The following is a 23,664-nucleotide window of genomic DNA, read 5'->3' as shown; positions in this document are numbered from 1 at the left end:
GCCATGGGATCATTCCAAGGATCACCCTGGCCATGGGATCATCCTGGCCACGGGACCATTCCAAGGATCATCCTGGCCACAGGACCATTCCAAGGATCATCCTGGCCATGGGATCATCCTGGCCACGGGACCATTCCAAGGATCATCCTGGCCACGGGACCATTCCAAGGATCATCCTGGCCATGGGATCATCCTGGCCATGGGATCATTCCAAGGATCATCCTGGCCATAGGATCATTCAAAAATTGGGATCATTCCAAGGATCGTCCTGGCCATGGGATCATTCCAAGGATCATCCTGGCCATGGGATCATCCTGGCCATGGGATCATTCCAAAATTGGGATCATTCCAAGGATCATCCTGGCCATGGGACCATCCTGGCCATGGGACCATTCCAAGGATTACCCTGGCCACGGGATCATTCCCAGGCTTTTCTGGGCATGTTCTCCTCTGCCAGGAAGCCTTTTCCAGCTGGCAGGGATGCTTTACCTTCTCGTTGAGCAGGATGAGGCCGAGCAGAGGCCGGGACATGGACCACTGGTTCCGGCAGTCCTCAAAGATGATGATGTTCAGCACCGTGGAGAGCATCTGCCACGGGGAGCCAAGGGTTAAAGGCAGCCGCTCCTTCCCAGCCCATGGATCCCATCCCATCTCCTGGATCCCATGGATCCCATCCCAATCCCATGGATCCCATGGATCTCATCCCATAGATCCCATCCCAAATCCCATCCCGTGAATCCCATCCCAATCACATGGATCTCATGGATCCTATCCCACAGATCCCATCTCCAATTCCACAGATCCCATGGATCTCATCCTAATCTAATGAATCCCATGGATCTCATGGATCCCATCCCATGGATCACATTGATCTCATGGATCTCATGGGTCCCACCCCAATCCCACAGATCCCATCCCATGGATCCCAAATCCCATGGATCCCATCCCATGGATCCCAAATCCCATGGATCCCATCCCAATCCTACAGATCCCATCCCAATCCCATGGATCCCATCCCAATCCCATGGATCCCATGGATCCCATCCCATGGATTCCATCCCATCCCAATCCCATGAATCCCATGGATCTCATGGATCCCATCCCAATCCCATGGATCCTGTCCCATCCCATCCCAATCCCATGGATTCCATCCCATCCCATCCCATCCCACCCCAATCCCATGGATCCCACGGGTCCCAATCCCATCCCAAAGGCCACCCCAGCTCCCTCCTCGCCCCGGGAGTCGGGAATCTCCTGGAGTGCTCCTGGGGGCTCAAGGCTCCGGAGCTCTGGCAACCAGGGAATTCTGCTGGCCTCTGACCTCCCAGGTGACCTCTGGGGTGCCCAGGCCAATTTTGGGGTGCCCAGGCCAATTTTGGGAGTCTCTGGGGGGAGCTCCCCCGCTGTTTTTTGGGTTCCCCAGGGGACCTTCGGCCTCCCCAGACCTTGGGGCTCCTCAGCTGCATTTGGAACCTGCCAGGGCATTTCTGGGCTCCCCAGGTAAATTCTGGCCTCTCCAGGTGGTTTTTGCTGCTCCCAGGTGAGTTCTGGGGGGCTTTGGGGCTCCCCAGATCTTTTTGGGCCTCCCCAGGTGTATTTGGGAGCCCCTCAGGTGAATTTTGCCCTCCCCAGGTGTATTTGGGAGCCCCTCAGGTGAATTTTGCCCTCCCCAGGTGTATTTGGGAGCCCCTCAGGTGAATTTTGCCCTCCCCAGGTGTATTTTGGAGTCCCCCAGGAATTTTTTGCCTCCCCAGGTATTTTTTGGCCTCCACAGTTGAATTTTGGCCTCCTGAGGTATTTTCTGGCCTCCCCAGGTGTATTTTTGGTATTTTTGGCCTCTCCAGGTGTATTTTGGAGCTCCCAGGTAATTTTGGAGCCCCCAGGTAATTTTTGGCCTCTCCAGGTATATTTTGCCCTCCCCAGGTGTATTTTGAAGCTCCCAGGTAATTTTTGGCATCCCCAGGTAGTTTTTGGCCCCCCCAGGTGTATTTTTGAGCCCCCCAGGTATTTTCTGGCCTCCCCACGTATTTTCTGGTCTCCCCAGGTGCATTTCTGGGATTTTTTGGCCTCCCAAGGTGTATTTTGGGAGTCTCCCAGGTATCTTCTGGCCTCCCCGCGTGATTTTTGGCCTCCCCAGGTGTATTAATGAGCCCCCAGGTGTATTTTGGCCTCTCCAGGTGTATTTTTGGAGCCCCAGGTGTATTTTGGCCTCTCCAGGTGTATTTTTGGAGCCCCAGGTGTATTTTGGCCTCTCCAGGTGTATTTTTGGAGCCCCAGGTGAATTTTGGCCTCCCCAGGTGTATTTTTGAGCCCCCCAGGTGCATTTTTGGAGCCCCAGGTGAATTTTGGCCTCCCCAGGTGTATTTTTGAGCCCCCCAGGTGTATTTTTGGCTTTTTTTGAGCCCCAGGTGTATTTTTGGTACTTTTGGCCTCCCCAGGTGAATTTTGGCCTCCCCAGGTGTATTTGTGGAGCCCCAGGTGAATTTTGGCCTCCCCAGGTGTATTTTTGAGCCTCCGAGGTGTATTCTTTGTACTTTTGGCCTCCCCAGGTGAATTTTGGCCTGCCCAGGTGTATTTTTGAGGCCCCCAGGTGTATTTTTGGTACTTTTGAGCACCCCCAGGTGTATTTTTGAGCCCCCGCAGGTGTATTCTTGAGGCCCCCAGGTGTATTTTTGAGGCCCCCAGGTGTATTTTTGGTATTTTTGAGCCCCCCAGGTGTTATTTTTGAGCCCCCCAGGTGTATTTTTGGTACTTTTGAGCACCCCCAGGTGTTATTTTTGGTATTTTTGAGCCCCCCAGGTGTTATTTTTGGTACTTCTGGCCTGCCCAGGTGAGTGTGGGCCCACCTGCTGGATCATCTCGGGGTGCTGCTGCATGATGTGCAGGAAGCGATCGCTCTCCTGGGCCAGGGGCGTCGATCTCTTCTTGGTGCTGCGCGAGAGCTGCTTGAACAGGTAGGTGACGATGTGGTCCAGGCAGGAGCAGCAGCCCGTGCACACCATGGTGTCTGCGGGACAAATGGGGGAAATGAGAGTTCGGGGGGAAAAACGGGGGAAATGGGGGAAAATTGGGGAAAAATGGGGAAAATGGGGGGGAAATGGGGAAAAAATGGGGGAAAAATGAGGGAAAAATGGGGGGGAAATGGGGAAAAACTGAGGAAAATGGGGAAAAAATGAGGGAAGAAATGGGGATAAAATGAGGGAAAATGGGGGAAAATGGGGGGGAAATGGGGGGAAATGGTGGTTTGGGGGAAAATGGGGATAAAATGGGGAAAAATGGGGAAAAACGGGGGGAAATGGGGGGAATGGGGAAAAAATTGGGAAAATGGGGGGAAATGGGGGAAAATGGGGAAAAAAATGGGGGGGAAAATTGGGATTAAATGGTGGTTTGGGGGGAAATGGGGATAAAATGGGGAAAAAATGGGGGGGAAATGGGGAAAAATGGGGATAAAACGGAGATTGGGGGAAATTGGGAAAATGGGGAAAAAAGGGGGCATTGGGGAAAAAATAGGGGGAAAATGGGGGGAAATGGGGAAAATGGGGAAAAATGGGGGGGGAAATTGGGATTAAATGGTGGTTTGGGGGGGAAATGGGGATAAAATGGGGAAAAATGGGGGGAAATGGGGAAAAATGGGGATAAAATGGAGATTGGGGGAAATTGGGAAAATGGGGAAAAAAGGGGGGCATTGGGGAAAAAATGGGGGGAAAATGGGGGGAAATGGGGAAAAATGGGAAAAATGGGGGGGGAAATAGGGATTAAATGTGGTTTTGGGGGGAAATGGGGATAAAATGGGGAAAAATGGGGGGAAATGGGGAAAAAGGGGATAAAATGGGATTGGGGGAACATGGGAAAATGGGGAAAAAAGGGGGGGCATTGGGGAAAAAATAGGGGGAAAAGGGGGGAAATGGGGAAAACAGGGAAAATGGGGAAATATGGGGAAATGGAAAAAAAATGGAAAAAAGGAGGTTTGGGGGAAAATGGGGTTTTTGGGTGAAGGAAAACAGGGGGGAAATGGGGGAAAAATGGGAAAAATGGGGAAAAGTGGGGATAAAACTAGGGTTTGGGGGGGAAATGGAAGAAAATGGGGTGAAATGGGGAAAAAATGGGGGTTTGGAGAAAAAATGGAGGGAAAGAGAGTTTGGGGGGAAATGGGGGAAAAATGGGGGGAAAAGGGTGTTTGGGGAAAAAAATGGGGGGAAATGGGGGTTTGTGGGAAAAATGGGGGTTTGGGGGGATATGGGGTAAAATGGGGGGGAAATGGGAGGAAAAAAAAAGTGGGAGAAAAAAACAGGGGTTTGGGGTAAAAAATGGGGGGAATTGGGCAAAATGGGTGTTTGGGGGAAAATGGGAGTTTGTGGGAAAAATGGGGGAAATGGGGAAAAATGGAGGTTTGGGAGGAAAATGGAGGTTTGGGGGGAAAATGGGAGTTTGGGGTGCAATCACCATACAGATGATGAAATAACCCCTTCCAAGTTGCAGAATTCCATGTGGAAAATGGGGATTTAACCCCAAGTGGAAAACTGGGATTTTAATATAAGATGGAAAATAGGGATTTAACCCCAAGTGGAAAACTGGGATTTTAACCCCATGTGGAAAATTGGGATTTAACCCCATGTGGAAAATTGGGATGTGGAAAATTGGGATTTAAACCCAGTGGAAAATGGGAGGTTAAAATCCTGAAATGTTGGGATTTTAACCCCATGTGGAAAATGGGGATTTAACTCCTTGTGGAAAATGGGAGGTTAAAACCTAAAATGGGGTGATTTTAACCTCACCTAAAATGGGGTGATTTTAACCTCATGTGGAAAACTGGGACTTAACCCCATGTGGAAAATTGGAATTTGATTTAGCTCCATGTGGAAAATGGGGATTTAACCTCATGTGGAAAACTGGGATTTAACCCCATGTGGAAAATTGGGATTTGATTTAACACCATATGGAAAATTGGGATTTAACCCCATGTGGAACACAGCGATTCAACCCCATGTGGAAAATTGGGATTTAACCCCATGTGGAAAATTGGGATGTGGAAAATTGGCATTTTAGCCCCATGTGGAACGCAGGAATTTAAATTTAACCCCATGTGGAAAATTGGGATTTAACCCCATGTGGAAAATTGGGATTTAACCCCATGTGGAAAATTGGGATGTGGAAAATTGGCATTTTAGCCCCATGTGGAAGCAGGAATTTAAATTTAACCTCATGTGGGAAATTGGGATTTAACCCCACGTGGAAGTTGGGGTTTTGAGCTCCGAGCTCTTCCCGCCTCCCTCCGGAATGCCCGGAATTGGTTACCGAGCGCGGTGAGGCCCTCGGAGATGGAGGACAGGATGTACATGATGACGTGGGGCTCCAGGCTGGCGATGAAGTTCATGTGGTCCTGGGTGAGCACTTCCAGCAGGGAATAGTAGGATTGGCTCAGCTTGGGATAATCCTGCGGGAAGAGCGGGAAAAAGACGCTCGGGGGGGTTTTCTGGAAGCGGCAAATTCCTAAATCCAGGAAGGAATTCCTAAATCCAGCCAGGAATTCCTAATCCAGCCCGTCAGGAATCACCTGGAATGTGCTGGGGGATCTCCTGGGAAGAACCAACTGAGGATTCTCCATCCCAGGAAATTCGGATTCCAAGAGATTTCCCGTTTTCCTTCCCTCCCATCCCAACATTTCCCATTTTCCTTCCCTCCCATTCCAAGGATTTCCCATCTTCCTTCTCTCCCATCCCAACATTTCCCATCTTCCTTCTCTCCCCTTCTATTCCAGGCTCCCAAAGCTGCTCTATCCAATCATTTTTCCCACTTTTTATTTTCCCAGGGAAAATCTGGGAATTGTGATGGGATTTCAATCCCATTCCCACCCAAAATCTGGGAATTACTCCTGTGCTTCACCCAGACCCCGCCGCCGCTGCCCCAATCCCTTCATCCCTCAGCGCTCCCCCCATGCCTCCAGCTTTTCCTGGGATGGAATTCCCGGATGGAATTTCCAGGGGATGGAACTCCCAGGGGATGGAACTCCCAGGACACGGAACTCCCAGGAGAGGGAATTCCAAAGGGCTGGAACTCCCAGAGGATGGGGGATGGAACTCCCAGGGGATGGAATTCCCAGGAGCTGGAACTCCCGGGGGATGGAATTCCCAGGATATGGAACTTCCAGGACATGGAACTTCCAGGAGATGGAACTTCCAAGGGATGGAATTCCTGGAGGATGGAACTCCCAGGACATGGAACTCCTGAGGGCTGGAACTCCTGGGGGATGGGGGATGGGGGATGGAACTTCCCAGGGGATGGGGGATGGAATTCCTGAGGGCTGGAACTCCTAGGAGATGGAATTCCCGAGGGCTGGAACTCCCAGGGGATGGAACTCCCAGGACATGGAACAACTCCCAGGACATGGAACTCCCACGGGATGGAATTCCCAGGGGATGGAACTCCCAGGACATGGAATTCCCAGGGGATGGAACTCCCAAGACATGGAACTCCCAGGCGATGGAATTCCCAGGGGATGGAACTCCCAGGACACGGAACTCCCAGGAGAGGGAATTCCCAAGGGCTGGAACTCCCAGAGGATGGGGGATGGAACTCCTAGGAGCTGGAACTCCCAGGGGATGGAATTCCCGAGGGCTAGAACTCCTGGGGGATGGAATTCCCAGGACATTGCACTCCCAGGACATGGCACTCCCAGGGGATGGAATTCCCAGGACATGGCACTCCCAGGACATGGCACTCCCACAAGCTGGAATTCCCAGGACATGGAACTCCCAGGAGCTGGAACTCCCAGGACATGGAACTCAAAGGACATGGCACTCCTGGGGGATGGAATTCCCAGGACATGGCACTCCCAGGGGCTGGCACTCCCAGGAGATGGAATTCCCAGGAGCTGGAACTCCCAGGACATGGCACTCCCAGGACATGGAATCCCCAGGGGATGGAACTCCCAGGACATGGAATTCCCAGGACGTGGCACTCTGAGGACATGGCACTCCCAGGGGATGGAACTCCCAGGACATGGAATTCCCAGGACATGGCACTCCCAGGACATGGAATTCCCAGGAGCCGGCCCGCCCAGGGGCCGGAGTTCCGGGGGGCTGACCAGCAGGTCGCTGTGCGGGATGGAGAGCAGCAGCTTGATGAAGGTCTGCAGCGCGTTGTCCAGCGCGTCGTCGCCGTAGAGCCGGAAGACGCCGAAGTTGACGTAGCTGCCGCTGAGCGCCGCCTTCAGCATGGAGAAGCAGATGGAGATTCCCTTCAGCTTCAGCGCGTACACCTGGTCCTTGGGCACCTCGCCCAGCGTCAGGATGCGATTCCCTGCGGGAATTCCGGCTCGGGATCACCACTCCCATCCCGCACTGGGCTTCAAATCCATCCCAACCCGAAATCGGGATATTGGGATGGGACTTCAAATCCATCCCAACCCAAACTTGGGGAATTGGGATGGCATTTCAATTCCATTCCAATCGAAAATCTGGGAATTATTTACATGATTCTTTTCCAACCCAATCCATTCCATGATCCAGGACGTTTCCATGATTTATCCATGGATGAATCCATGGATGAACCCAGGATGAATCCAGGATTTATCCATGGATGAAACCAAGATGTTTCCAAGGATGAATCCAGGACATTTCCAAGATTTATCCATGGATGAATTCAGGATGCTTTCAGGACGAACCCAGGATGTTTCCAGGATGAATCCATGATTTTTCCTGGATGAATCCATGATTTTTCCAGGATGAATCCATGGATGAACCCAGGATGTTTCCAGGATTTATTCACGGATGAATCCATGATGTTTCCAGGATTTATCCATGGATGAACTCAGGATGAATCCAGGATTTTTCCTGGATGAATCCAGGATGTTCTCAGGATGAACCCAGGATGAATCCAGGATTTATCCATGGATGAATCCAGGATTTTTCCAGGATGAACCCAGGATGAATCCATGGATGAATCCAGGATTTTTCCAGGATGAATCCATGATGTTTCCAGGATTTATCCATGGATGAACTCAGGATGAATCCAATATTTTTCCCAGATGAACCCAAGATGTTTCCATGGATGAACCCAGGATGTTCCCATGGATGAACCCAAGATGTTTCCATGGATGAACCCAGGATGTTCCCATGGATGAACCCAAGATGTTTCCATGGATGAACCCAGGAAGTTTCCAGGATGAATCCAGGATTCATCCACGGATGAATCCACGATTTTTCCAGGATGAACCCGGGATGAAGCCAGGATTTTTCCAGGATGAATCCAGGATGTTTTCATGATTTATCCAGGATTTTTCCACGGATGAATCCCAGGATCCCTCACCGTAGGTCGTGATCATCTTGCTGGTCTCCCGGAAGAGCAGGATCCCGTTGGGGGAGGAGACATCAAACTGGAGCCGCTGGGATCTGCGGGAAAAGCAGGGAATGCTCAGAGCCAGGGAATGCTCCGGGGCTGGAGCCAGGCTGGGAGAGCTGGGAATGTTCCCCTGGAGAAGGGAAATCCAGGGAGAGCTTCCAGCACATTCCAGGGCCTGGAGGGGCTCCAGGAGAGCTGGGGAGGGATTTGGGATAAGGGATGGAGAAATGGCACACAGGGAATGGTTTCAGACTGGAAAAGAGGAGATTTGATGGGATTTGGGGAAAATGAGGGAGGAGAGAGGCTGGGATGGAATTCCCAGAGGAGCTGTGGCTGTTCCTGGATCCCTGGAAGTGTCCAAGGAAAGGTGGGAAAGATCCAAGGAAATCTTGGAGCCTGGAGAAGCTCCGGGAGAGCTGGAGAGGATTTGGGATAAGGGATGGGACACAGGGAATGGATTTAACTGGAAAAGGGGGGGATTTGATGGGATTTGAGATGGAATTCTGGCTGGGATGGAATTCCCAGGATGGAATTCCAGTGGATCCCTGGGAGTGTCCAAAGAAAGGTGGGAAAGATCCAAGGAAATCTTGGAGCCTGGAGGGGCTCCAGGAGAGCTGCAGAGGGATTTGGGATAAGGGATGGAAGGACAGGGCACAAAGAATGGATTCAGACTGGAAAAGGGGAGATTTGATGGATTTTGGGAAGGAATTCCTGGCTGGGAGGGGCTGGGATGGAATTCCCAGAGGAGCTGTGGATCCCTGGGAAGTGTCTAAGGAAAGGTGGGAAAGGGGAAGGATCCAAGAAAATCTTGGAGCCCCTTCCAGAGCCTGGAGAGGCTCCGGGAGAGCTGGAGAGGATTTGGGATAAGGGATGGGACACAGGGAATGGATTTAACCTGGGAAAGGAGAGATTTCCTGGGATTTGGGGAAGGAATTCCTGGCTGGAAGTCCCAGGGAATCTCCAGGGAAACCTCAGAGCCCCTTCCAGAGGCTGAGGGGACTCCAAAGGAGCTGGAGAGGATTTGGGATAAGGGATGGAGGGATGGGACACAGGGAATGGATTTAAACTGGGAAAGAGGGGATTTGATGGGATTTGGGGATGGAATTCTGGCTGGGATGGAATTGCCGTGGATCCCTGGGAGCGTCCAAGGAAAGGTGGGAAAGATCCAAGGAAATCTTGGAGCCTGGAGGGGCTCCAGGAGAGCTTTGGGGGGATTTGGGATAAGGGCTGGGACACAGGGAATGGATTTAACTGGAAAAGGGGGGATTTGATGGGATTTGGGATGGAATTCTGGCTGGGATGGAATTCCCAGGATGGAATTCCCGTGGATCCCTGGGAGCGTCCAAGGAAAGGTGGGAAAGATCCAAGGAAATCTTGGAGCCTGGAGGGGCTCCAGGAGAGCTGGAGAGGATCTGGGATAAGGGCTGGGACACAGGGAATGGATTTAACTGGAAAAGGGGGGATTTGATGGATTTGGGATGGAATTCTGGCTGGGATGGAATTCCCAGAGGAGCTGCGGATCCTTGGCAGTGCCCAAGGCCAGGCTGGATCCCCCGGGCCAGCAGAACGTGGCCCTGCCCATGGATATTTAACTGGCTTTAAAGCTCTTCCGAGGCGCAGAATTCCAGGAAATCCCAGATTTTTGGGAATTTCCTACCTGGGAAAAATGGGTTCTAAGAGGAAAAATGGGATGTAAGAGGAAAAAATCGGATTTGGGAGGAAAAATGGGGATTTGGGGGGGGCAACAACCACACAGAGTGGGATGAAATCAGCTGTAAACCCATTCCAAGGGGAAGAATTCCAGGAAATCTTGGATTTTTGGGAATTTCCTACCGGTTATAGATGAGATTTGTGGGGGAAAAATGAGATTTGGGAGGGAAAATGGAGAAATAACAGGGATCTGGGGGGAAAAATGAGGGTTTTGTGGGCAACAACCACACAGAGAGAGATGAAATCTGCTTTAAACCCCTTCCAAGATGCAGAATTCCTGGAATTTTGGGAATTCCTACCTGGTGTAAATGGGAATCAGGAGGAAAAATGGGATTTGGGGGACGGGAAATGGGGATTTGGGTGGAAAAATGGGGATTTGGGGGGAAAAAATGAGGGTTCTGGGGCAACAACCCCCCAGAAAATGATGAAACCAGCCCTGCCAAGGCGCAGAATTCCGGGAAATCCGGGAATTTTGGGAATTCCTGCCTGTTGTAAATGGGATTTAAGAGGAAAAATGGGATTTGGGGGAGGAGAGATGGGGATTTGGGTGGAAAAATGGGGGAAAAAAAGGGGGATTTGGGAGGGAAAATGGGGAAAAAATGGAGATTTGGGGGCAACATCCCCACAGAGAAGAATGAAATCAGCCCTGCCAGGTGCAGAATTCCGGGAAATCCGGGAATTTTGGGAATTCCTACCTGGTGTAAATGGGATTTAGGAGGAAAATGGGATTTGAGTGGAAAAATGGGGGGAAAAAAAGGAAATTTGAGGGAAAAAAAGAGGGTTTTGAGGCAACAACCCCCCAGAAAATGATGAAACCAGCCCTGCCAAGGCGCAGAATTCTGGGAAATCTGGGAATATTGGGAATTCCTGCCTGTTGTAAATGGGATTTGGGAGGAAAAATGGGATTTGGGGGACGGGGAAATGGGGATTTGGGTGGAAAAATGGGGGGAAAAATGGGGATTTGGGTGGAAAAATGGGGATTTGGGGGAAAAAATGAGGGTTCTGGGGCAACAACCCCCCAGAAAAGGAGAAATCAGCCCTGCCAAGGCGCAGAATTCCGGGAAATCTGGGAACTCTGGGAATTCCTACCTGGTGTAAATGGGATTTGGGAGGAAAAATGGGATTTGGGGGATGGGAAATGGGGATTTGGCTGGAAAAATGGGGGGAAAAAAAGGGAATTTGGGGAAAAAATGAGGGTTTTGAGGCAACAACCCCCCAGAAAAGGATGAAACCAGCCCTGCCAAGGCGCAGAATTCCGGGAAATCTGGGAATATTGGGAATTCCTGCCTGTTGTAAATGGGATTGGGGAGGAAAAATGGGATTTGGGGGATGGGAAATGGGGATTTGGGTGGAAAAATGGGGGAAAAAATGGAGATCTGGGGGAAAAAAATGAGGGTTTTGAGGCAACAACCCCCCAGAAATTGATGAAACCAGTCCTGCCAAGGCGCAGAATTCCGGGAAATCTGGGAACTCTGGGAATTCCTACCTGTTGTAAATGGGATTTGGGAGGAAAAATGGGATTTGGGGGACGGGAAATGGGGATTTGGGTGGAAAAATGGGGGGGAAAAAAGGGAATTTGGGGAAAAAAAGAGGGTTTTGAGGCAACAACCCCCCAGAAATTGATGAAACCAGTCCTGCCAAGGCGCAGAATTCCGGGAAATCTGGGAACTCTGGGAATTCCTACCTGTTGTAAATGGGATTTGGGAGGAAAAATGGGATTTGGGGGACGGGAAATGGGGATTTGGGTGGAAAAATGGGGGGGAAAAAGGGAATTTGGGGAAAAAATGAGGGTTTTGAGGCAACAACCCCCCAGAAAATGATGAAACCAGCCCTCCCAACGCGCAGAATTCCGGGAAATCCGGGAATTTTGGGAATTCCTACCTGTTGTGGACCAGCTCAGCCATGAGCTTGAGCACGGGCGTGGTGCAGGCGGGGTCGTGGTACCAGAGCTCGATGGCTCTCTGCAGGATGGGCATGTAGGAGGGGTAACTGCGGGCAAATTAAGGAATTCCCGCTTCTCCCGGCAAAAACCCCACGGGATTCGGATCTGCCACGCCCGGGGGGGCAGGGGCACGCGGGGCCGGCTGGGACTGTGGGCTTCTGGGGTGGAATCGTGGGCTTCTGGGGTGGAATCGTGGGCTTCTGGGGTGGAATCGTGGGCTTCTGGGGTGGAATCGTGGGCTTCTGGGGTGGAATTGTGGGGTTTTGGGGTGGAATTGTGGGGTTTTGGGGTGGAATCGTGGGGTTTTGGGGTGGAATCGTGGGGTTTTTCCGTGAAATTTTGGGGTTTTTCCGTGAAATTTTGGGGTTTTTCAGGTGAAATTTTGGGGTTTTTCAGGTGAAATTTTGGGGTTTCTCCAGTGAAATTTTGGGGTTTTTCAGGTGAAATATTGGGGTTTTTCCGTGAAATTTTGGGGTTTTTCAGGTGAAATTTTGGGGTTTTTCCGTGAAATTGTGGGGTTTTTTTGGTGAAATTTTGGGGTTTCTCCAGTGAAATTTTGGGGTTTTTCCAGTGAAATTTTGGGGTTTTTCCGTGAAATTTTGGGGTTTCTCCAGTGAAATTTTGGGGTTTTTTGGTGAAATTTTGGGGTTTTTCCGGAGAAATTTTGGGGTTTTTCCGGAGAAATTTTGGGGGGAAATTGTGGGGATTTTTGGTGAAATTCTGTGGTTTTTTTCCAGTGAAATTTTGGGGTTTTTCCAGTGAAATTTTGGGGTTTTTCAGGTGAAATTTCGGCATTTTTCCGGAGAAATTTTGGGGTTTTGGGGTGAAATTGTGGGGGTTTGGGGTGAAATTGTGGGGTTTGGGGTAAAATTTTGGGGACTTGGGGTGAAATTGTGGGGATTTTTGGTGAAATTTTGGGGTTTTTCCGTGAAATTTTGGGGTTTTTCAGGTGAAATTTTGGGGTTTTTCTGTGAAATTGTGGGTTTTTTTTGGTGAAATTTTGGGGTTTCTCCAGTGAAATTTTGGGGTTTTTCAGGTGAAATTTTGGGGTTTCTCCAGTGAAATTGTGGGGTTTGGGGTGAAATTTTGGGGTTTTTCCGTGAAATTTTGGGGTTTTTCAGGTGAAATTTTGGGGTCTTTCCGTGAAATTTTGGGGTTTTTTTGGTGAATTTTGGGGTTTCTCCAGTGAAATTTTGGGGTTTTTTGGTGAAATTTTGGGGTTTTTCCGGAGAAATTTTGGGGTTTTGGGGTGAAATTGTGGGGTTTTGGGGTGGAATTGTGGGGTTTTTCCGTGAAATTGTGGGGTTTTTCCGTGAAATTTTGGGGTTTTTCCGTGAAATTTTGGGGTTTTTCAGGTGAAATTTTGGGGTTTTTCCGTGAAATTGTGGGGTTTTTCCGTGAAATTTTGGGGTTTTTCCATGAAATTTTGGGGTTTTTCAGGTGAAATTTTGGGGTTTTTTTTGGTGAATTTTTGGGGTTTCTCCAGTGAAATTTTGGGGTTTTTCAGGTGAAATTTTGGGGTTTTTCCAGGTGAAATTTTGGGGTTTTGGGGTGAAATTGTGGGGTTTTGGGGTGAAATTGTGGGGTTTTTTGGTGAAATTTTGAGGTCTTTCCGTGAAATTGTGGGGTTTTTTTGGTGAAATTTTGGGGTTTCTCCAGTGAAATTTTGGGGTTTTTTTGGTGAAATTTTGGGGTTTTTTTGGTGATTTTTTGGGGTTTCTCCAGTGAAATTTTGGGGTTTTTTTGGTGAATTTTTGGGGTTTTTCCGTGAAATTTTGGGGTTTTTCAGGTGAAATTTTGGGGTTTTTCCGTGAAATTTTGGGTTTTTTTTGGTGAATTTTGGGGTTTTTCCAGTGAAATTTTGGGTTTTTTTTGGGGTGAAATTTTGGGGTTTTTCCGGAGAAATTTTGGGGTTTTGGGGTGAAATTGTGGGGATTTGGGGTGAAATTTTGGGGACTTGGGGTGAAATTGTGGGGTTTTTCGGTGAAATTTTGGGGTTTTGGTGAAATTTTGGGGTTTTTCCGTGAAATTTTGGGGTTTTTGGTGAAATTTTGGGGTTTTTCGGTGAAATTTTGGGGTTTTTCAGGTGAAATTTTGGGGTTTTTCCAGAGAAATTTTGGGGTTTTTCAGGTGAAATTTTGGGGTTTTTCCGTGAAATGTTGGGGTTTTTCAGGTGAAATTTTGGGGTTTTTCCGTGAAATTTTGGGGTTTTTTTGGTGAAATTTTGGGGTTTTTCAGGTGAAATTTTGGGGTTTTTCAGGTGAAATTTTGGGGTTTTTCCAGTGAAATTTTGGGGTTTTTCCGTGAAATTGTGGGTTTTTTTTGGTGAAATTTTGGGGTTTCTCCAGTGAAATTTTGGGGTTTTTCAGGTGAAATTTTGGGGTTTCTCCAGTGAAATTGTGGGGTTTGGGGTGAAATTTTGGGGTTTTTCCGTGAAATTTTGGGGTTTTTCAGGTGAAATTTTGGGGTTTTTTTGGTGAAATTTTGGGGTTTCTCCAGTGAAATTTTGGCTTTTTTTGGTGAAATTTTGGGGTTTCTCCAGTGAAATTTTGGGGTTTTTCAGGTGAAATTTTGGGGTTTCTCCAGTGAAATTGTGGGGTTTGGGGTGAAATTTTGGGGTTTTTGGTGAAATTTTGGGGTTTTTCGGTGAAATTTTGGGGTTTTTCAGGTGAAATTTTGGGGTTTTTCCAGTGAAATTTTGGGGTTTTTCAGGTGAAATTTTGGGGTTTTTCAGGTGAAATTTTGGGGTTTTTCAGGTGAAATTTTGGGGTTTCTCCAGTGAAATTTTGGGGTTTTTTTGGTGAATTTTTGGGGTTTCTCCAGTGAAATTTTGGGGTTTTTTTGGTGAATTTTTGGGGTTTTTCCAGTGAAATTTTGGGGTTTTTCCGGAGAAATTTTGGGGTTTTGGGGTGAAATTGTGGGGATTTGGGGTGAAATTGTGGGGTTTGGGGTAAAATTTTGGGGACTTGGCGTGAAATTGTGGGGATTTTTGGTGAAATTCTGTGGTTTTTTCAGGTGAAATTTTGAGTTTTTTTCAGGTGAAATTCTGGGATTTTTTGGTGAAATTTTGGGGTTTTTTTTGGTAAAATTTTGGGGTTTCTCAGGTGAAATTTTGAGTTTTTTTCAGGTGAAATTTTGAGGTTTTTTTGGGTGAATTTTTGGGGTTTTTCCAGTGAAATTTTGGGAATTTTGGGTGAAATATTGGGTTTTTTGGTGAAATTCTGGGGTTTGTTAGGTGACATTTTGGGTTTTTTGGGTGAAATTGTGGGGATTTTTGGTGAAATTCTGTGTTTTTTTTCAGGTGAAATTTTGAGTTTTTTTCCAGTGAAATTTTGGGGTTTTTTGGGTGAGATTTTGGGGTTTTGGGGTGAAATTTTGGGGTTTTTCTGGTGAAATTTTCGGGGTTTTTTTTTGTGAAATTTTGGGGTTTCTCAGCTGAAATTTTGAGTTTTTTTCAGGTGAAATTTTGAGGTTTTTTGGGTGAATTTTTGGGGTTTTTCTGGTGAAATTTTGGGAATTTTGGCTGAAATATTGGGTTTTTTAGGTGACATTTTGTGTTTTTTGGGTGAAATTTTGGGGTTTTTTTGGTGAAATTTTGAGTTTTTTTCAGGTGAAATTTTGAGTTTGTTTGGGTGAAATTTTGGGGTTTTTCCAGTGAAATTTTGGGAATTTTGGGTGAAATTTTGGGTTTTTTGGTGAAATTTTGGGGTTTTTTTTTGGGTGAAATTTTGGGTTTTTTTCCAGTGAAATTTTGGGGTTTTTGGGCGAAATTTTGGGGGATTTTGGATGAAATTCTCGGTATTTTCGGTGAAATTTTGGGGTTTCTTTGGTGAAATTTTGGGGTCTTTTTTGGGTGAAATTTTGGGGTTTTTTTGCTGACATTTTGAGGTTTTTCCGGAGAAATTTTGGGGATTTTGGGAGAAATTTTGGGTTTTTTTGGGTGAAATTTTGGGGTTTTTTTTGTTGAAATTGTGGGGTTTCTCGGGTGAAATTCTGAAGTTTTTTCGGGGGAAATGTTGGGATTTTTCTGGTGAAATTTTGAGTTTTTTTCAGGCGAAATTTTGAGTTTGTTTGGGTGAATTTTTGGGGTTTTCTGGTGAAATTTCGGGAATTTTGGGTGAAATTTCGGGTTTTTTGGTGAAATTGTGGGGTTTTTTAGGTGAAATTTTGGGGTTTTTTTCCAGTGAAATTTTGGGGGCTTTCGGATGAAATTCTCGGTATTTTCGGTGAAATTTTGGGGTTTCTTTGGTGAAATTTTGGGATTTTTTCGGGTGAAATTTTGGGGTTTTTTGGTGAAATTGTGGGAATTTTGGGTGAAATTTTTGGGTTTTTCCAGTGAAATTTTGGGGTTTTTGGGTGAAATTTTGGGGTTTTTCAGATGAAATTTTTGGGGTATTTCAGGTGAAATTTTGGGGTTTTTCAGGTGAAATTTAGGGGTTGTTGGGTGAAATTTTGGGGTTTTTCTGGAGAAATTTTGAGGCTTTTTCGGGTGAAATTTTGGGGATTTTTTGGGTGAAATTTTGGGGTTTTTTTTGTGAAATTTTGGTGTTTTTTGGTGAAATTTTGGGGTTTTTTTGGGTGAAATTCTGGGTTTTTTTAGGTGAAATTTTGGGGTTTTGGGGTGAAATTTTGGGGTTTTTTTTTGGGTGAAATTCTGGGGTTTTTCAGGTGAAATTTTGGGGTTTTTCCGGAGAAATTGTGAGGATTTTCGGTGAAATTTTGGGGTTTTTCTGGTGAAATTTTGGGTTTTTTTAGGTGAAATTTTGGGGTTTTTTTTTGAAGAAATTTTGGCGTTTTTGGGCGAAATTTTGGGGTTTTTCGGATGAATTTTTGGGGGTTTTTGGGAGTTGCTGTTGTTGTTTTTTCAGCCCGGAAGAAATCGGCGCTGTGGGAAAATCAGGAGGAAATGAAGGGTGCAAGGGAAATCCCAGGGTTTGTAGGGAAATCCCAATTTTTAAAGGAAATCCCAATTTTTTTTAAAGGAAATCAGAACCCAAAAAGGATTTTTTTGAAGGATCCCAGGGGAAAATCCCAATTTTTTTAAGGAAATCCCAATTTTTTAAAAGCCAAACAGAACCCAAAAAGGATTTTTGGAAGGATCCAAGAAGAAAATCCCAGTTTTTTTTAAGGAAATACCATTTTTTAAAGGAAATCCCAGTTTTTTTAAAGGCAAAGCAGAACCCAAAAAGGATTTTTGGAGGACTGGGAAGAGAAAAATCGAAATTTTTAATGGAAATCTCAAATTTTCAAAGGAAATCCCAATTTTTAAATGAAATCCCAATTTTTTAAAGGAAATCCCAATTGTTTAAAGGAAATCCCAATTTTTAATGGAAATCCCAATTTTTAATGGAAATCCCAATTTTAAAGGAAATCACAATTTTTAAAGGAAATCCCAATTTTAAAGGAAATCCCAATTTCTAAAGGAAATCCCATTTTTTAATGGAAATCCCAATTTTAAAGGAAATCCCAATTTTTAAAGGAAATCCCAATTTTAAAGGAAATCCCAATTTCTAAAGGAAATCCCATTTTTTTAAAGGGCAATCAGAACCCAGCAAGGTTTTTTGGAAGGAAAGGCAAGAGAAAACTCCCAACTTTTGGAGGCAACCTGGGGCTTTTGGGATCAGGATTTGGGGTCAGGCCCAGGATTTAGGATCAGGCTCAGGCTCAGGAGCAGGATTAGGATCAGGATTAGGATCAGGATGAGGATTTAGGCTCATGATTAGGCCCAGCCCAGGGTTAGGCTCAGGGTCAGGCCCAGCTCAGGGTCAGGCCCAGCCCAGGATTTAGGCCCAGCCCAGGATTTAGGCCCAGCCCAGGATTTAGGCCCAGCCCAGGATTTAGGCCCAGCTCAGGGTCAGGCCCAGCCCAGGATTTAGGCCCAGCCCAGGATTTAGGCCCAGCTCAGGGTTAGGCCCAGCTCAGGATTTAGGCCCAGCCCAGGATTTAGGCCCAGCTAAGGGTCAGGCCCAGCCCAGGATTTAGGCCCAGCTAAGGGTCAGGCCCAGCCCAGGATTTAGGCCCAGCCCAGGATTTAGGCCCAGCCCAGGATACATCCACTCGAAGAGCATCATGAAGGAGGTTTTGGCGTTGAAGGCGAAGGCGATGCCGCGCAGGTCCCGCACCAGCCCCACCAGCGTGCGCTGCCAGAGAGAGAGAGGAAATCAGCGACAGGGTGAGCCCAAGGGACTCGGGAACCCCAATTCCCTCTGGATTTACCCCAAGGGATTCGGGAACCCCAATTCCCTCTGGATTTACCCCAAGGGATTCGGGAACCCCAATTCCCTCTGGATTTACCCCAAGGGATTCGGGAACCCCAATTCCCTCTGGATTTACCCCAAGGGATTCGGGAACCCCAATTCCCTCTGGATTTACCCCAAGGGATTCGGGAACCCCAATTCCCTCTGGATTTACCCCAAGGGATTCGGGAACCCCAATTCCCTCTGGATTTACCCCAAGGGATTCGGGAACCCCAATTCCCTCTGGATTTACCCCAAGGGATTCGGGAACCCCAATTCCCTCTGGATTTACCCCAAGGGATTTGGGAACCCCAATTCCCTCTGGATTTACCCCAAGGGATTTGGGAACCCCAATTCCCTCTGGATTTACCCCAAGGGATTCGGGAACCCCAATTCCCTCTGGATTTACCCCAAGGGATTTGGGAACCCCAATTCCCTCTGGATTTACCCCAAGGGATTCGGGAACCCCAATTCCCTCTGGATTTACCCCAAGGGATTCGGGAACCCCAATTCCCTCTGGATTTACCCCAAGGGATTCGGGAACCCCAATTCCCTCTGGATTTACCCCAAGGGATTCGGGAACCCCAATTCCCTCTGGATTTACCCCAAGGGATTTGGGAACCCCAATTCCCTCTGGATTTACCCCAGGGGATTTGGGAACCCCAATTCCCTCTGGATTTACCCCAAGGGATTTGGGAACCCCAATTCCCTCTGGATTTACCCCAAGGGATTTGGGAACCCCAATTCCCTCTGGACCGATCCCAAAGGATTCAGGTACCCCTGTTCCCTCTGGATCAATCCCAATTCCCTCAGGACTGATCCCAATTCCCTCTAAATTGATCCCAAGGGATTCAGGAACCCCGATTCCCTCTGGATCAATCCCAATTCCCTGTGGACTGATCCCAATTCCCTCTGGATTTACCCCAAGGAATTCAGGAACCCAATTCCCTCTGGACCGATCCCAAAGGATTCAGGTACCCCTATTCCCTCTGGATCAATCCCAATTCCCTCAGGACTGATCCCAATTCCCTCTAATTTGATCCCAAGGGATTCAGGAACCCCGTTTCCCTGTGGATCAATCCCAATTCCCTTTGGACTGATCCCAATTCCCTCTGGATTTACCCCAAGAGATTCAGGAACCCCAATTCCCTCTGGACCAATCCCAAAGTATTCAGGAACCCCTATTCTCTCTGGATCAATCCCAATTCCCTCAGGACTGATCCCAATTCCCTCTGGATTTACCCCAAGGGATTCAGGAACCCCAATTCCCTCTGGACCGATCCCAAAGTATTCAGGAACCCCTATTCTCTCTGGATCAATCCCAATTCCCTTTGGACTGATCCCAATTCCCTCTGGATTTACCCCAAGGGATTCAGGAACCCCAATTCCCACTACGCTGATCTCAATTCCTCCTCAACTGATCCCAATTCCGCTGGACAGATCTCAAGGGATTCAGGAACCCCAAATCCCTTGGGATGGATCCCAATTCCTCTGGCCTGATCCCAAGGGATTCAGGAACCCCGAATGGCTGGAAAGGCTCCCGGGAAATCCAGGAATTCCCTCCGGCGCACCTTGGCCTCCTGCTCGTTGAAGGAGTTGGTGCTGAACATCTGAGCCACGGCCTCGAAGGCAGCGGTGAGGGGCAGCATGAACTGCTCGTACTGATCCTCGTCCTCCCCTGGAAAACAGGGAAAAACATGGAAAAACATGGAAAATTCATGGGAAAACAGGGAAAATCCATGGAAAAAACATGGGAAATCCACCGAAAATTCATGGGAAAACATGGAGAAACCATGGAGAAATATGGGAAATCCATGGGACATCCCCCATGAACTGCTCGTACTGATCCTCGTCCTCCCCTGGAAAACAGGGAAAATCCATGAGAAAACATGGAAAATTCATGGGAAAACAGGGAAAATCCATGGAAAAAACCATGGGAAATCCATCGAAAATTCATGGGAAAACATGGAGAAACCATGGAGAAATATGGGAAATCCATGGGACATCCCCCATGAACTGCTCGTACTGATCCTCGTCCTCCCCTGGAAAACAGGGAAAAACATGGAAAAACATGGAAAATTCATGGGAAAACAGGGAAAATCCATGGAAAAAACCATGGGAAATCCATCGAAAATTCATGGGAAAACATGGAGAAACCATGGAGAAATATGGGAAATCCATGGGACATCCCCCATGAACTGCTCGTACTGATCCTCGTCCTCCCCTGGAAAACAGGGAAAAACATGGAAAATTCATGGGAAAACAGGGAAAATCCATGGAAAAAACCATGGGAAATCCACCGAAAATTCATGGGAAAACATGGAGAAACCATGGAGAAATATGGGAAATCCATGGGACATCCCCCATGAACTGCTCGTACTGATCCTCGTCCTCCCCTGGAAAACAGGGAAAAACATGGAAAATCCATGGAAAAACAGGGAAAATCCATGGAAAAACAGGGAAAACATGGAAAAAAACATGGAAAATCCATGGAAAATTCATGGAAAAACAGGGAAAATATGGAGAAACCATGGGAAATCCATGGGACATCCCCCATGAACTGCTCGTATTGATCCTCGTCCTCCCCTGGAAAACAGGGAAAATCCATGGAAAATCCATGGAAAAACAGGGAAAATCCATGGAAAATTAATGGAAAAACAGGGAAAATCCATGGAAAAACAGGGAAAAACAGGGAAAACATGGAAAAAAACATGGAAAATCCATCGAAAATTCATGGAAAAACAGGGAAAATATGGAGAACATGGGAAATCCATGGGACATCCCCCATGAACTGCTCGTATTGATCCTCATCCTCCCCTGGAAAACAGGGAAAATCCATGGAAAATCCATGGAAAAACAGGGAAAATCCATGGAAAATTCATGGAAAAACAGGGAAAATCCATGGAAAATTCATGGAAAAAACCATGGAAAATCCATCAAAAATTCATGGAAAAACATGGAGAAACCATGGGACATCCCCCATGAACTGCTCGTACTGATCCTCGTCCTCCCCTGGAAAACAGGGAAAATATGGAAAATCCATGGAAAATATGGAAAATCCATGGAAAAACAGGGAAAATTAATGGAAAAACAGGGAAAACTAATGGAAAACATGGAAAAACAGGGAGAAGCCATGGAAAAACCATGGGAAATCCATGGGACATCCCCCATGAACTGCTCATACTGATCCTCGTCCTCCCCTGGAAAACAGGGAAAACATGGAAAATCCATGGAAAAACAGGGAAAATCCATTAAAAACATGGAAAATTCACAGAAAAAAACATGGAAAATCCATGGGAAAACAAGGAAAATCTAGGGAAAATTCATCCCCAAATCTCGGTGGGATGGAAAAATTTGATCCCAAATTTTGGGATGGAAAAATTGATCCCAAATTTTGGAATGGGAAAATTGATCCCAAATATTGGTGGGATGGGAAAGCTGATCCCAAATTTTGGGATGGGAAAGCTGATCCCAAATTTTGGAATGGGAAAATTGATCCCAAATTTTGGAGTGGGAAAATTGATCCCAAATTTTGGAATGGGAAAATTGATCCCAAATTTTGGGATGGGAAATTTTGTCCCAAGTTTTGGCGCGACGGGAAAATCCCAGCCCCGTTTTTCGGGGATATTCTCCGCTCCAACCCCAATTCCCGCTTCTCCTTCTCCATGTGGCTTTTCCTGCTGGAGCTGCACCTGCCGAAATCCCAAAGCGGAGCTGAGAAAAGCTGGAATTGTGGCGGAATTCCTGGAAAAATACCTAAATCCACCATGAGGAGCCGGCCCAGCGCCGTGTAGAACGTGGTGCGGCAGCGCATGTCCGACAGGCTGGACTGGTTGTTGATCCCCAGGAAGGAAAAGTGCTCGCTCTGGAAAAGGAAAAGTGGGAATGCCTGGGAAATTCTGGGAATGCCAGGAAAACATCCTGGAAAAGCTCCCTGAAATCCAGGAATTGCTGGAAACGCCTGGAAAACCTCCTTGAAATCCAGGAAATCCTGGAAAAGCTTCCTGAAATCCAGGAAATCCTGGAAAAGCTCCCTGAAATCCAGGAAATCCTGGAAAACATTCCTGGGAATGCCTGGAAAACCTCCCTGAAATCCAGGAATTCCTGGAAAGGCTCCCTGAAACCCTGGAAAACATCCTGGAAATGCCTGAAAAAGCTCCTGAAATCCTGGAAAACATTCCAGGAAATTCCTGGAAAAGCTACCTGAAATCCAGGAAATCCTGGAAAACGTCACCTGAAATCCAGGAATTCCTGGAAAACATTCCTGGAAATGCCTGGAAAAGCTCCCTGAAATCCAGGAATTCCTGGAAAAGCTCCCTGAAATCCAGGAAATCCTGGAAAACATCCTTGTACTCTTTAACTCCAGGAATTCCTGTAAAACCTCCATGAAATCCAGGAAATCCTAGAAATCATCCGGGAAATTCCTGGAAAACCTCCCTGAAATCCAGGAATTCCTGGGAATCATCCTGGGAACTCTAGGAATTCCTGGAAATCATCGCTGACATCCAGGAATTCCTGGAAATCATTCCCAGGAATGCCTGGAACAAATCTCTTAATTCCAGGAAATGCTGGAAAACATCCTGGAAATGTCTGGAAAATCTCCCTGAATTCCAGGAATTCCTGGAAATCATGCGGGAAATTCCTGGAAAACATCCTTGAACTCAAGGAAGTCCTGGAAAACCTCCCTGAAATCCATGAAATCCTGGAAAACCTCCCTGAAACCCAGGAATTCCTGGAAAATGTCCTGGAAATGCTTGGAGAACCTCCCCAAAATCCAGGAATTCCTGGAAATCATCCTTGAACTCCAGGAATTCCTGGAAAACCTCCATGAAATCCAGGAATTCCTGGAAATCATCCTGGGAACTCCAGGAATTCCTGGAAAACATCCCTGAAATCCAGGAAATCATTCCTGGGAATGCCTGGAGAACCTCTCTAACTCCAGGAATTCCTGGAAAACCTCCACGAAATCCAGGAATTCCTGGCAATCATCCTGGGAACTCCAGGAATTCCTGGAAATCATCCTGGGAACTCCAGGAATTCCTGGAAAACCTCCCTGAAATCCAGGAATTCCTGGAAAACCTCTCTGAAATCCAGGAATTCCAGGAAAACCTCCCTGAAATCCAGGAATTCCCAGAAAATGTCCTGGAAATGCTTGGAGAACCTCCCAAAAATCCAGGAATTCCTGGAAATCATCCTTGAACCCCAGGAATTCCTGGAAAACCTCCATGAAATCCAGGAATTCCTGGAAATCATCCTGGGAACTCCAGGAATTCCTGGAAAACCTCCATGAAATCCAGGAAATCATTCCTGGGAATGCCTGGAGAACCTCTCTAACTCCAGGAATTCCTGGAAAACCTCCACGAAATCCAGGAATTCCTGGCAATCATCCTGGGATCTCCAGGAATTCCTGGCCGTCATCCCTGAGCTCCAGGAATT

General features: G+C 47.2%; 1 protein-coding gene across 2 annotated transcripts in view; it reads right to left on the bottom strand.

Moving 5' to 3' along the window:
• The window catches only part of XPO7 (exportin 7), an 81,591-nt gene that overhangs the window by 4,927 nt on the left and 53,000 nt on the right, over positions 1 to 23,664 (bottom strand). For both annotated transcript variants that reach the window (XM_068174579.1, XM_068174578.1), the window contains 9 exons: positions 21,985 to 22,093; positions 19,800 to 19,906; positions 18,044 to 18,132; positions 11,932 to 12,039; positions 8,308 to 8,390; positions 7,085 to 7,299; positions 5,296 to 5,434; positions 2,847 to 3,007; positions 490 to 588 (listed from right to left, as the gene is read on the bottom strand). In XM_068174579.1, the coding sequence (XP_068030680.1) occupies positions 490 to 588; positions 2,847 to 3,007; positions 5,296 to 5,434; positions 7,085 to 7,299; positions 8,308 to 8,390; positions 11,932 to 12,039; positions 18,044 to 18,132; positions 19,800 to 19,906; positions 21,985 to 22,093 (1,110 nt within the window). The remainder of the gene's footprint in view (positions 1 to 489; positions 589 to 2,846; positions 3,008 to 5,295; positions 5,435 to 7,084; positions 7,300 to 8,307; positions 8,391 to 11,931; positions 12,040 to 18,043; positions 18,133 to 19,799; positions 19,907 to 21,984; positions 22,094 to 23,664) is intronic.

Source organism: Anomalospiza imberbis, chromosome 28 (genome assembly GCF_031753505.1).
Source record: "Anomalospiza imberbis isolate Cuckoo-Finch-1a 21T00152 chromosome 28, ASM3175350v1, whole genome shotgun sequence".
Classification (NCBI taxonomy): Eukaryota; Metazoa; Chordata; class Aves; order Passeriformes; family Viduidae; genus Anomalospiza; species Anomalospiza imberbis.
The sequence above is the reverse complement of the archived record's forward strand: the minus strand, read 5'-3'. Positions and strand labels throughout refer to the sequence as shown.